Raw genomic sequence first — 14,201 nt, 5'->3', positions numbered from 1 at the left:
AGGCAAGGTCTCATGTAGCCTAAGTTCTACTTAGTTCAAGGCTATCCTTGAACTCCTGATCCTCCTTCCTTAGCCTCCCAGGTAGTGCTTGGATCATAGACATGTACCGTTACACTTGGCTCATGATTCACATCTTTTATTGGCTTTATTTGTTTGCTTTGTTTTTTGAGACAAGGTTTCTCTGTGTAGCCCTGGCTGTCTTGGAACTCACAGAGATCCACTTGCCTCTGCCTCCTGAGTGCTGGGATTAAAGGTGTGCACCACTGTAGCTGAGTTTTTCTCGCCGGGTCCCACCAAACCCCGGCAGTCCTGTAGCCCACTTATAAAATAAACATACAGATGCTCATATTATTTAAACTGCTTGGTCATTAGCTCAGGCCTATCATTGTCTAGCTCTTACTCTTATACTCAGCCCATTTCTGTTAATCTATATGTCGCCAAGTGTTCCGTGGCTTTACCTGCAGCCTTTACATGATGCTCCCTGGACGGCAGGCTGGCATCCTCTTCCCTCCGCCTTCCTGTTCTCTCAATTCTCCTCTCTGCTAGTCCCACCTATACTTCCTGCCTGGCTACTGGCCAATCAGTGTTTTATTTATCAATCAATCATCCACAGCACACCACCACCTCCTGGAGATTGGTTTTATTTTTTCAGATAGGGCCTTATTTTCTGTAGCCCAGCCTGGACTAGGACTTACCATCCTCCTGCCTCTGCCTCCTTGTTGCTGAGATTACACATGTGGACCACTACACCTGGTTTGCTTCCAGTTTCTTTAAGAGGCTATGGAACAGTAGTCATTCATTACCCTGGCTATACATTAGAATCACCTAGGGAGCTTGTAGTAACTGTTAATGCACAAGCCTAGCCCAGACAATGAATCATTAACTCTGGGAGATCGGACCCAAGCAAACATACAAATCTTTTCTTTCCTCTTAAGTTTTCTAGGTGATAAGACCTTCTGCTTTTGTGTCAGCATGTCTGTAAAACATCTCCAAACAGCTGTCTGCGTCTCTCTATCCTTTAAGTGTCACGGTAATTGTGAGAACTGTGCAGAAATGAAGAGAGAAGAATTATGTGTGTGAGGGTGGTTTGAAGGTTTCCTTAAGCCCCAGCTTTAAGTCCTTTTCATCAAGATGGTTTGTGTTTTTAGCCTCACTAAAGAAACTTGATGCCAGACAGATGCAAAATAAAGTTTTCCTAGAATCTCATCAAACCAAGGTAACTGAGTATCAGCCCCTGTGTGGTGAAATCCAAAATATAACTATGGATGTTCTTGCTTGGAAAATGGTCTGTGTTGAAAGCATTAATCAACAATTTTGGAAATGACTGCCCCTCACCCTTGCACCCTCGGGCCAGAGTCAATAGGTGTGCACAGTTAGGGTAATCTAGTGAATTCTGTGCACTAGAGTAGACCTCCATATTTTTTATTTATTTGAGAGAGAGAGAAAGAGAGAGAGAGAGAGAGAGAGAGAGAGAGAGAGAGAGAGAGAGAGAGTGTGTTAGGGGTATACATGTCTCATTATGTGTATGGAGGTTAGAGGACAAGCCACAGAAATGGGTTCTCTGTTTCTACTGTGTGGGTTATAGGTATACAAGTCATCAGCCTTGGTGGCAAGTACCTTTATGTGCTGAGCTGTCTCTCACCAGCCTAAGTACCAGTATTTTAGAGATGTAGAAGTAGCCCAGCCTTACAGCTTCACTAGGTTGGGGACCTACCAACCACATCGGAAGGTCCTGGGAGTGATCAAGGTGAAGATTCGGTTCCCAGTCAGCTCCACCAAAACTGTGCTGTCTTGGACAACTCTCTGTATCTTGTGGAGTATGAATCTGTCTCCTAGAGTAGCTACCCAGAAGACTGAATGACTAATGTAAGGTAGAGGGTTAGTGTAAGTTTCCCCTTAATTCTCTTTTTTATTTCTTCATTTATGCTCCATATCATGTAGTCCTAGTACACGTCCAATTTGAAAAACTTCAGAACCAGACCACAATGACTTGTCAAAATGCCCAAGTGCTCCACCCTCCTTTGCATGTCAAGATTAAGGGTGTAGTGTCAGGAGGAGCAAGAGGGAGGGAACTCTCTGGGGAAGTGGCTACAGATGGCTAGGTTAGTGGCAACCTAGACATCTTAGTGCTCCTGTCCATGTTTTTGGACCTTGGTGATTCATACTGTCTTGTCTACTACACATAGGGTCTGTTCCACATCAGAGAAGGTGAGAAGAGTGGGCACGAATCACTGGCGAATCTAGGGTGCCATTGTAGCCTGCAGCTCAGGAGGAAGCTGACTTCACAGTCACCAGGGCTTCCAGGCAGTGGACAGCTGTGATATTTCCTTTACTTTATAACAATGGAAATTTTAGTGAAGCATTTCGTTTTGGCCAGTTTGTATGGCAGTTCAAGGAATCTGGAAAAATCAAATGTCTTTTTAATCAGGGAGTAGCTTTGATCCAATAAAGCAGAATAAAAATTTTCTGAGAAAAATTACCTTTCTAGTTTTCCATTCTTTTCTGTATCTGTAACTACACAGCATATGGTGTTTACAGCCTACTTCTCTTTAGATCTTCATAGGTTTAGTTTTTTTTTGTTTTTTTTTTTTATTTGGTTTTTCGAGACAGGGTTTCTCTGTGTAGCTTTGTGCCTTTCCTGGAACTCGCTTTGGAGACCAGGCTGGCCTCGAACTCACAGAGATCCGCCTGGCTCTGCCTCCCGATGCTGGGATTAAAGGCGTGCGCCACCACCGCCTGGCATAGGTTTATTTCTTTTTCAAATACATCAAGTTGATTTTATTAGTCTCTTTAAAACTTGTTTATTTTTGAAATAAAAAAATTAATTTATGTGTACAGTGTATGTGCATACACACGTGTGTACGAAGGCAGGCACGCACCTTCCACAGCTGTCCTGTGAAAGTCAGAGGACGGCCCTCAGGAGTCAGTTTTCTTTCTCTCACCATCTTGTAGGATCCAGGGGTCAAATGAAACTTAAGTTTTGTTTGTTTGTTTGTTTGTTTGTTAAGATGGGGTCTCTCACACAGTTTTGACTGCCCTGGAACTTACTATGTAGACAAGGTGGCCTCGAATTTATAGAGATCTGTTTGCCTCTGCCTCCAAGTGCTGGGATTAAAGGAAGTACCAAAACACTGGCCTGATTTAAGTTTTAATTAGAAAACTGTACAGTTACTTTTCCCATTGCTGTGACAAAATACCCAGCAGAATCTTCTTAAGGAATGCTTTATTGGGGGTTTACAGTTTGAAAGTTCAGTACCTTGTGAGGGGAAGGCCTGGTGGCAGCTGCATAAAGCAGCTGTTAAAGGGCACACAGTGAGGAAGCAGAGGGAGATGAATGATACAGTTAACCTTTTTTTATTTTATTTATTTTTTTGTTTTTTTCGAGACAGGGTTTCGCTGTCTAGCTTTGCGCCTTTCCTGGAATTCACTCTGTGGCCCAGGCTGACCTCGAACTCACAGAGATCCACCTGCCTCTGCCTCCCGAGTGCTGGGATTAAAGGCATGCACCACCACCGCCCGGCTGGGAGGAGGTCTTAAATACAGGCTTACAGCACAATGGGAGAACCCCGGAGGGCAGAAGTTCGCTATCGATGTTTTGCAATCTTGCATCTAAGCTGTTCAGTTATCCTTTTTAAACCCAGCACTTCAGGATGAGACATCTCCCTTCAGTAGAACCTTCTGGACACCCCCTCATAGGCGCCCATTGCTAGATCATAATCCTTATTTATCTTGTCTAACAGTAGATCCTAAATCTCCTTTCAGAAAGGGTTATTGCCTATGCCTAAGAGAAGGATGCACACACAGGCAAGGAGAAGAACCTGGGCAGATAGCCTTCCTGGAATTCCCCATTTTGTCTTTTAGCATAAGAATATACCAGCAGCTAGGCACCCTATTCCATGCCCATGCTCCCAACACTAAGGAGGCTGAGGTAATAGGATTAATTACAAAGTCTGAGGTCAGCCAGATCTGCAAAGAGACTTGTCTCAAAAACAAGCCATATTCTCTAGTCCAAACTGATTATTCATTGAACCTAAGCTCAAAAATGGACAGTTTTCTGCTGTGGGATGTTCTGTATGGCAAATGTGTTGCTGATTAGTCAATAAATAAAACACTGATTGGCCATTGGCTAGGCAGGAAGTGTAGGCGGGACAAGGAGGAGAATAAAGCTGGGAAGTGGAAGGCTGAGTCAGAGAGACACTGCCAGCCGCCACGATAAGAAACAGCATGTGAAGATGCTGGTAAGCCACGAGCCATGTGGCAAGGTATAGAAATGGATTAATTTAAGCTGTAAGAACAGTTAGCAAGAAGCCTGCCACGGCCATACAGTTTGTAACCAATATAGGTCTCTGTGTTTACTTGGTCAGGTCTGAGCGTCTGTGGGACTGGCAGGTGAGAGAGATTTGTCCTGACTGTGGGCCAGGCAGGAAAACTCAAGCTACAGTTTTCTGTGAGTGTTTGGGTCTTCCCCACATCCCCAAGACAGGGTTTCTCTAAGTAGCCTTGGCTGTCCTGGAACTCACTCTGTAGACCAGGCTGGCCTTGAAATCACAGAGATCTACCTGCTGGGATCAAAGGTGTGTGCCACCACCGCCTGGTGGGTCTTGATTTCTTAAGACTCCATGTCTGTAATTTTCTTTGCTCTGAAGTGAATTTGTGTTGAGTATTTTTACTTTTTTTTTGGATACAGGGTCTCAGTATGTATAGATGGTATGGCCTAGGCTGGCTTCAGACTAGTGACCTTCCTGCCTCTGTCTTTCTAGTGCTACCATTGCAAGGTGCTGGGATTTCAGGCATTGTTGCCATGCCCTGCTAAATCTGAAACTTTCTAAACATAGTGTGAGTACTCAGAATGTTAGAGATTGGGTCTCCCAATTAGAGACATAATTTTTTTTGAAGATTTATTTATTTATTATGTATACAGTATTCTGCCTGCATGTGTCCCTGCAGGCCAGAAGAGGGCACCAGATCTCATTACAAGTGGTTGTGAGCCACCATGTGGTTGCTGGGAATTGAACTCAGGACCTCTGGAAGAGCAGTCGGTGCTTTTAACCGCTGAGCCATCTCTCCAGCCCTAGAGACATAATTTTTTAAGTCTTTTTACAAGCTTTTCTTTTAAGGCAGGCATAGTGCCCCATACCTTTAATCCTCATTCTAGGGAGGCAGAGTCAGGCAGATCTCTATGAGTTCAAGGCCAGCCTGGTCTACAGAGTGGGTTCCAGGATAGCCAGAGCTACACAGAGAAACCCTGTCTTGGAAAACAAAAGCAAATAACAACAACAAAACACTACAACACAAATAATTTTTTTCTTTTAAATTTCTTTGTTTTATGTGTATTTTTCCTGCATGTATGTATATATGTATACTATGTGCATGCCTGGTGTACTTCAGGGTCAGAAGAGGGTATCATATACCCTGGAACTGGAGTTACAGATGGTTGTGAACTGCACTGTGGGTTCTGGGAACAGAACGTACATCTTTTGCAAGAGCAACAAGCACTCTTAACAGACAAGCCATTGCTCCAACCTTTTCTTTAAAGTCATACATTTATCCACATATGAGTCTTTTATTGAAACCAGAGTCTCACCATATAACACTAGCTGCCCAGAACTTGTCATTCTCCTGCCTTAATCTCCCTGGGGCTGGGAGTACAGATGCCGCCATGACCAGCAGCTCCCTGCTGCCCCTGTGCTGAGTATTGAACCCAGAGCTGCCTTCACCCAGCCACATTCCGTACCCACACTACTTCTATCTCTCTTTTCTTTTTCTTTCCTTCCTTCCTTCCTTCTTTCTTTCTTTCTTTCTTTCTTTCTTTCTTTCTTTCTTTCTTTCTTTCTCTCTCTCTCTCTCCCTTCCTTCCTTCCTTCCTTCCTTTCTTTCTTTCTTTCTTTTTTTTTCTTTTTACAGCTAAGGCTCTTTCTTTTATCCTTTTTAGGAATATATCATTAGGGTACAAAGAGGAATTTCCATGGAAAACAGCTGGCAGGTAAGCATTTTTGTCTATTAGAAAAAAAATGTTTAAACTTGTGGCCAAAGCTGTCTCTGGGTGTCAGAAAAATCTGGAAAAGTCAAAATACTCATATAGTACACATCATATTTCTTTTAGGTATAAGCTTTTAGTTTTTTTTTCTTTTTAAATTATGTATATGTATGTGTGTGTCTCAATGTGGGTTTGTGCAAGTGAATGTCATGCCCACAGAGGCCAGAAGAGGAAGTTGGATTCTGTGGGGCAGGAGCAGCAGGCAGTTGTGAGCCACACGATATGGGTGTTGGGAAGCAAACTGGGCCCTGCAGGAGCAGCGTGTGTTCTGAACCCCTGAACCATGTCTTCAGCCCCAGGAGTCTTTAGCTTTAAGACAGATTTACAAAGCCTTTGTTCCTGGTGGTTGGTTAATGTGTATATGGGGTTACCTGGAAGAGTAGAAAGCTGTTCTCCAACTCAGCCCAGAATTGTAAAGTGAGTCACCAGATAAAAATTAATGTACCGTCAGGTCACTGTGTTTTATGGACAAGTCTAATCTTGGACAACTGGAGCTAGCTCCTTCACTGTCCCTAAGGAAGGCTCTTCTTGAGGTCCCTGGCTCTGCTTTGTTCAATGCTGGCCTTAAAGAGAAAAAGATGATGGCGAAAACTGAAGGTCTTTCCCATCAAGGTTGGCTTGCAAAGGGTAGCTGAATTGTTTATGGGGCTGTTTTAGTGCTTATAGTCACCATCCAACCCCTTCTAGTGGTATTGTCTGTGCTCTACAACCCAGCTCAAACCTTGGCTCCACCTTAGGCAGTCTCTGACCACAGTGCTCCAAATGTAGTCTTTTCTTTGCCTAAGTTTCAGACTGCTTTTATTTGAATATTTATCACATCTTTTATCTGTTGAGAGTTTATGAAGTGTTCACCACTGATTTAAACACACTGGTTTACTCCACTCTTAAACCATTCCTCTATAGCAGCATTACTCCCACTTTACACTTTGGAGGTAAGTAACTGGTCTGAGGTCACACACTTTAGATGTTGGCAGAGCAGCATTGCAATGTGCATTTTCTTGCACTTAAACACTGTCCTACCTTTGGCTTCCTTGTTATCAGGGATGGACTTACATGTAACGTTATATGTATTTGACAAGAATTACCCTACCAGAATAGTCTTTTCTAGCTCTACTACCTTATATGGTGTATTTAACAAAAATGGGCTCTTGGACCCCATCTGAGCCCTACCGAATGAAACTGTCTTTAGGTGAGGTTCTAGGTGGTATCCAGGTAATTTTTCTACATACATTTGAGAATCAGTGATAAAGACTGAAGTTAAACTTTTCAAAAGGATAATAATTTCCTTACCAAGATGTCTTATTTATGGTTTCTAGCTGTAATAAAACACAAAAGACCAAAGGCAACTTGGGGAAGAAAGGGTTTATTTCACCTTACAGCTTATAAGTCCATCACTGAGAGAAGCCAGGACAGGAACATGGAGGCAAGAACTGAAGCAGAGGCCATGGAGGAATGCTGCTTATTGGCTTGTTCCTTATGCCTTGCTCAACCTGCTTTCTTATAGCACTCAGGACCCAGTCCATAGTGGCAGACCCACAGGGAGCTGGGTCCTCCCACATCAATCAATAAAATGTACCACAGGCCAACATTTTGGGAACATTTTCTCAATTGAGATTCCTCTTTTCACATGATTCTAGCTGGCGTCATACTGACACAAAAGTAACCAGCACACCAGGGCTAGTGGGATTTGGCTGTATTTTAAGCAGTAACATCAGTATAACCAAGAAATGACACAGGACATAAAAGCTGGACTCTTTGCCAAGAGGTGAAGCAGTTTTACCTACAGGAACAGGGGAACAGGAACAGGGGAGGTGGCATTTCTACTGGATGAGGTTTTATTCCTGACAAGGACAAATGACATCAAAGCTGTCTGTTTCCTTTTGTTTTCACTTGTGCTCAGTAAACCTTTTTTTTTTCTTTTTGTAAATCATTAATTTGCCCCCTCCATGAACTCAGTTAATATGAAAGATATTTGAAGGTCAATTTGACTTGAAACCAAGACAAAATTTTTTTGCTGCTTAACTCTCTTGCTGATGCCTTGTGAATTTGGCCAGCATTAACCAGCTTACTGCAGCCCAGGTAACCTTTGGAAGACTGCTATGTGCATTTTCTGGGCTTATCAATCAAAGTGAACACTAGGCAGCACTGCTTGACTTGGTACAAGTGCTCTAGCTCTGGAGCACCAGAGAGTCCCAGGTCAGGAGGTGGAGGGGGTGCTCTGCTGAATCAAAACACCACTGTCTTGTCTCTTACAGATTGTTAGAAGATACAGTGACTTCGATTTACTTAACAACAGCTTGCAGGTAAATGTTTCAAAATACTGGTGACACACATTGGTTGCTTATGATGTGTTCTGGTTAGAAGTCGTATAGATAATCTCCTTTTGTGGATGAGGACTAGTGGTTGTTAGAGTTCATGCAGGTGTATCTGGGGCTCTCTCCTTTACTTTTCTGCTGGGCTCCTCTGCAGTTAGCACTGTAGATCATCATTAAACCATAACAGTAGAGAGTCTTTTTCTGCTGGACAATTTCTCTGAAGTACACCTTTCTGAATCTCTTGGATTCTAATATTCTTTTTTTTTAATTTAATTTTATTTTTTTTATTTTTTATTTTTTAGTTTTTCCGAGACAGGGTTTCTCTGCGTAGCTTTGCGCCTTTCCTGGATCTCGCTCAGTAGACCAGGCTGGCCTTGAACTCACAGAGATCCACCTGGCTCTGCCTCCCGAGTGCTGGGATTAAAGGCGTGCGCCACCACCGCCCGGTTTAATTTTAATTTTTCAGGACAGAGTTTCTCTGTTTAGTCCTTGCTGTCCCGAAACTCACTCTGTAGACCAGGCTGGCCTCAAACTCAGAAATCTGCCTGCCTCTGCCTCCCTAGTGCTGGGATTAAAGGTATGTTCCACCACCACCCAGCCAGATTCTAATATTCTAACTTGATGCCCTTAATCAAAAGAAGGAAGCTATGCAAAGGATTTGTCTAGAAAGACAGCCATTGCCACTAGTTGAAGGCTCTTAGATAAGCTTCAGCACCATCGGGATCCCTGGCCATGTCAAGTCTCTCCCTGGCAGACTGGTCTTCAAGGGACGTGGAGTACTAAAGACTGTCAGGCTTGTGCCATTCCTCAGATGTGAGCAGCAGTAGAAACCTTTCAGTGTGAGCTGGAGTGCTTAGTTAGTTGATGACTAGATTTGCTGAGAGGCAAAGGACTTCCTTTGTGAGCTAGCTATCATATATGCTTGGTGACCTCTGATAGTGTGCACCAAGATCAGGAGAACTTCTGGATAGAAAGCAACATAATGCTTCCTTTTCCTTCATACAGCCGTGTTTTATGTCAGACTTCAGAAAATGGTATCAGTAGAGCCCAAACATTATTTACTGAAAAGCATGAGTACTTTTTCTTCTGCAGTTGGCCCCAGAATCTGCAGGACACTGTGTAGTTGCTTTTGGTTGTGTCTTTGATCCTTGCTGTGTAGTTCTTGGGACCGAGTGCAGGCCTTTCATATGCTGTCACGTGCTCTCTCTGCCCTGAGCTGTTCCTTCAGCCGATATTTGGTTTTAATTTTAGTATGGCCAGTTGAAATCTCTAGATAATAAACATGTTGACAGAGATTGAATGATTGTTATTTTCTTAAGGTAAGTCTTGCCAAGTACTGGCCTGGAACTTATTTTTGCTTCAGTGTAGTTTTGCTTTTTAAAATTAGTGCTTCCGAGATGTATCTTTTTTCAAATGCAGATATCTACATATTGTGTGTGTGTGTGTGTGTGTGTGTGTGTGTGTGTGTGTGTGTGCACACACATGCGCGGGAGGGGATATTTTGAGACAGGGTTCCATTTAGCTTTACTGTGTAGCCCATTATGACCTTGGACTCCTCCTGATTCTCCTGCCTTCTCAATGCTGGGATTACAGGAATGGGCCACCACCTGGCAGTGGGAGCTTTTCTTCATCCAAGTAAACAAACAGAAGAAAGTACACGCAACTTTTTGGCAGTGAAATAATTTTAAAACAACCTCCAAAGGACTCAGAAACCTCAGAATGAAACTCTGACTGTGGTTTTCAGTATCTGATTATTCTCTACAGATAAATGGATTCCTGCTGAAGAAGAGAAATATAATCCCAAGTATGGAGTGGATCTAAGTACAACAGGAACATACTTTAGTGAAATGACATTTCAGAATGTAAATTTACATGCCACATGATATAATTACCTGAAATGTGTAGAAGAAAGATTGGAAGGAAATATGCCAAAATGTTATCACTGATGACCCCCAGGAGACAGGATTGTGGGTTATGGGTCTTTTTTCCCCTAGCTCTTTATAATGTTTGGTACTTTCCATGTTCTGTTAAAATGCATGTAAACTATATAAGTGAAAAAAAAAATAGAAAAAAACTGTGTTTTCCAAAAATTTTTATGGTTATCATATTTCACAGTAACAACACAGAAAAAATAGCACCGTATTTCAAATAAATGCAATGTCAAATTAGCAGCCAGCCAGGGAGACCATGCAGCAATGAAAAGGGAAGGAGAAAGGGGTTGAAATGGTGGGAAAACCCAGGCTCTATCCTGGTCTCGACCTCAGATCAGCCATCTCTTAGGTCTCATTGTCTCCTTCTCAAGTGAAGGGTTGACTTCTGTGATCTCTCCTACTCCAAGTGTTTTATGATTTGTATTTGACTGCCCATTCTTGACCTTGGATAACTTATTTTATGCGATAAGTTAAGGGTTGTTGAGAGGTTAGAACACTGGCATATGATTGAAGATAATTGTTAAAATCTGATGATGGAAGGAAGGAAGGAGAGTGACCAGTTTGGAGGTTTTTCCTCCAGATAAAAGCTGGAAACATTGGTAGAATCTGTGTGTAGTTTAGAAGCTTCTACTAGGCCAGAGGACCAGCTTCAGGTTCCATTTTGGGGACTTTCCAACTCTGCACCTCACGCTGAAGTTATTATGAATGGAACTCAGGAACTTCTCTGCTGGCTTTGTAGTTTGCCACCCTGCTTCCCCTTTTAAGGGAAGTTGTTTTGCATTTTGTTATTGTTTGTTTTTTAAAGGAGCTCAAAGTGGGAGCAGATAGGGCACATTCAGGGGAAAGCTAGCAAAGTGAGATTTGTCCTGGCTTGAAGTCACCTGTGTAAAGGTATCTAGGGAACCAGTGTCTTAGTGACTGTCACCCCATGTCCATAGGTTCCTCTTTTCTTCCATCTAAGATTTATCTTCTGCGATAAGAAGGTTTTTACATCACTAGAGAAAGCTGAAGGAGATACAAATAAATGTCCCTTGGATGCTAAACTTGTTAAACATGAGGTTTAAAAATGAACACCCATTGCAGTTTCAGTACTTTGGGGAATAATTGTTCCTCTGACACAGCAGGGACTGTGTAGTCACAGTGTGGGTAAAAGAGCTCTGATGATTTGAGAAAACTGACACAGCTTCAGGCATATCAGCACTTCCCTAACGTGAAGTGAAGTCTGAAAAATTGACTGAGATAGCTCAGTGGTTATCTCCCCAGTTAAAGCATTTGCTGTGGAGCTGTGAGTCTCTACAACCCATGCAAGGGCAGGTGTGGTGGCATTGGTCAGTACTCCTAGTGCCCTCTAGGGTGATGAGAGGCAGGGATAGAATTCCCAGCTTGTGGACCAGCTAGCTCGGCACATGAAGCAGGAAGAACTAAAAGGCTCTTGCTCAAATGAGGTGGAAGATGAGAAGTGACACCCAAGATTGTCCTCCTGCCTCCACACATACATTATGACACCTACACATCTGGGTCCACACACATACACACTATGTACACACAAAAGAAAGTTAAAAAAAAATAGTTTGGTTGAGGCTTGGAGCTTTCACTATTCAAGACAGACATTTTAGGCTGGAGTGTAGCTCAGATGGTAGAGTGCTTGCCTAGTGTGCCTGGAGCTCTGGGTTCAGTTCCCTGGCACCATAGAGTATGGTATTGTGGTGCACACATATACTTCAGCATTTAGGAAGTGGAGGCATGAGGATCAGGCTCGAAGTCATTCTCAGCTACCTAGAGAGTTGGAGACTACTTTCTCAAAACAAACAAACAAACAAACAAACAGAAAAGACAAACATTTTATCAAAAGCATTCTTACATCCCTACCATGAATGGGAAATAGCCAAAATACTGGTGTTTGAATTCAGTGCTGCTATATGGGATGGTGTAGGATTCAGTGGATGCTGTTGTATGGATCATGCAGTCAAATCTGCTCATAATAAATACATATTTTTTAAAAAACCCTTGCATAAAAAATCATTGTAATTAAGAAAAGGAATGTTTTTCTTTTTTAGTTGAAAAGTGTAAGTGAATATTATAAATAATTCATCACAGAGAATAAAAAGTAACAACCTAGAGATAGCTATGTTCTCCAGTAAGTATTACTCTTAAGACAGTTTTCATGGGAGCTAGAGAGATGGCTCAGGTTAGGAGCACTGGCTGTTCTTCCAGAGGACCTGGGTTTGATTCCCAGCACCCACATGGTAGCTCATAACCATCTATATCTCCAGTTCTAAGGGATCTGAAACCCTCTTTTGGCTTCCATGGGCACCAGGCATGCATGTGGTACACAGACATAAATGCAACAGAAATAGTTATACACATAAAATTTTTAAAAATTAAAAAGCTTTTGAGGAAAGAAAAAGGTAGTGTTCACTCCCATATATGAGCACATCCACATGGTTTATACAAAAATAAGATTATATTTTGTAATTTCATAAGATATTTTTAAAGAATGCACCAGTTATATTTTAGGCTATAGTAATATAAAGCATTTGTAATGCTTTCTGCTCCTGAGCAACATCAAATAAAATGATTGGTATGCTGAGTGATGTGCTTTCTTTGTACATATGCATTATATTTAGCTAAGTAAGAAACTGTGATCCCTTCTTGGCCTTTCTGCTGAGGTCAAATGAAGAAATTGCTTAGATAAAGCTTAATTTTATGAATGAGGAAACCACTTGAAATTTAAGTGTCTTCTCTGGTGACAAACTGTGCTATGATAGAAAATTTATCCTAATTGTATCTGGCACATTTTCAGTTATAGGCAACTTAGAATTGTCAGCTAGCCGTGTTTTCCCATCATGTTGTGCTCATTACTTTCTGTTGCTCTGATGAAACACCGTGACAAAGGCAGCTCACAGAAGGAAGTTTATTTTGACTTAGCTTTCCAGAGGGTTAGAGTCCCATGATGGTGGGGGCAGCATGGCAGCAGGTGGCAGGCATGGCAGCTGGAACAGCCAGTTCAGAGTTCATATCTTAAAGTACAAGCATGAAGAAAAGAGAGCAAACTGCAGGAAGGCTGCAGGCTCTCAAAACCTGCCTCCAGTTACATACCTACTCCAGCAAGGCCACACCTCCTAAACTTCCCTGAACAGAACCACCAACTGGAGACCAAGTGTTTACCACATGCATGAGCCTATAGGGGTGATTCTCATTCCAGCCACACACATCTTAGATCATGTCATTGTTGCTTGAAAAATCTAGAGTGGAACCTGGGTTAAGTTTGCCCCTGTGAATAGCTTACTATGCATCCTTTTCTAAATTTAAGATGCCCTTCTCATTAGGCCTTACCCTCAGTCAAGCAATATGAATATCATTTGGATTGCTGCTTTTTTTTTTTTTTTGTACAAGTGTCAAATAGCACTATAATACTGCTCTTTGAAATTGACCTTGTTTTGTTTTTTCAAGTTTAAAAATATTCTCAAAAGTTTGAAGTGGTCTGGAAAATGACAGGAGATTGAGCACCCACATTTACCTTTTCTTCCTTCCTAGCTATTGTAAGCAATAATAAGTTGACTTCACACACACACACACACACACACACACACACACACACACACACACACATACACACACACAAATGTACACCTTCAAGGACAAATAGAAATGCAGAAGTAAAAACCATAACAAAACATTTTAGGTTGAAAATCTAAATGACAGCTAGGTGTGGTGGTGCACAACTTTAATTCCAGCACTTGTGAGGCAGAGGCAGGCAGATCTCTGCATGAGTTCGATGCCAGCCTGGTCTACAAAGCACGTTCCAGGACAGTCAGGGCTACACAGAGAAATCATGTCTTAGGGTTTTTATTGCTGTGAAGAGACACTATGACCATGGCAACTCTTATAAAGGAAAAAATTTAATTGAGGTGGCAG

General features: G+C 42.1%; 1 protein-coding gene across 8 annotated transcripts in view; it reads left to right on the top strand.

Annotated features, from left to right (window-relative positions):
* Pxk (PX domain containing serine/threonine kinase like) overlaps positions 1–14,201 on the top strand; it is an 88,375-nt gene that overhangs the window by 18,634 nt on the left and 55,540 nt on the right. For 7 of the 8 annotated variants that reach the window (XM_052734172.1, XM_052734170.1, XM_052734174.1 and 4 more), the window contains 2 exons: positions 5,933–5,983; positions 8,293–8,340. The exons of the other annotated variant lie outside the window; for it this stretch is intronic. In XM_052734172.1, coding sequence (XP_052590132.1) covers positions 5,933–5,983; positions 8,293–8,340 — 99 coding nt within the window. The remainder of the gene's footprint in view (positions 1–5,932; positions 5,984–8,292; positions 8,341–14,201) is intronic. 8 annotated transcript variants of the gene reach the window in all.

This window comes from Peromyscus californicus, unplaced genomic scaffold, assembly GCF_007827085.1.
Source record: "Peromyscus californicus insignis strain IS unplaced genomic scaffold, ASM782708v3 Scaffold_12__1_contigs__length_115047231, whole genome shotgun sequence".
Classification (NCBI taxonomy): Eukaryota; Metazoa; Chordata; class Mammalia; order Rodentia; family Cricetidae; genus Peromyscus; species Peromyscus californicus.
Note: the sequence above shows the minus strand (reverse complement) of the source record. Positions and strands in the feature narration are given on the sequence as shown.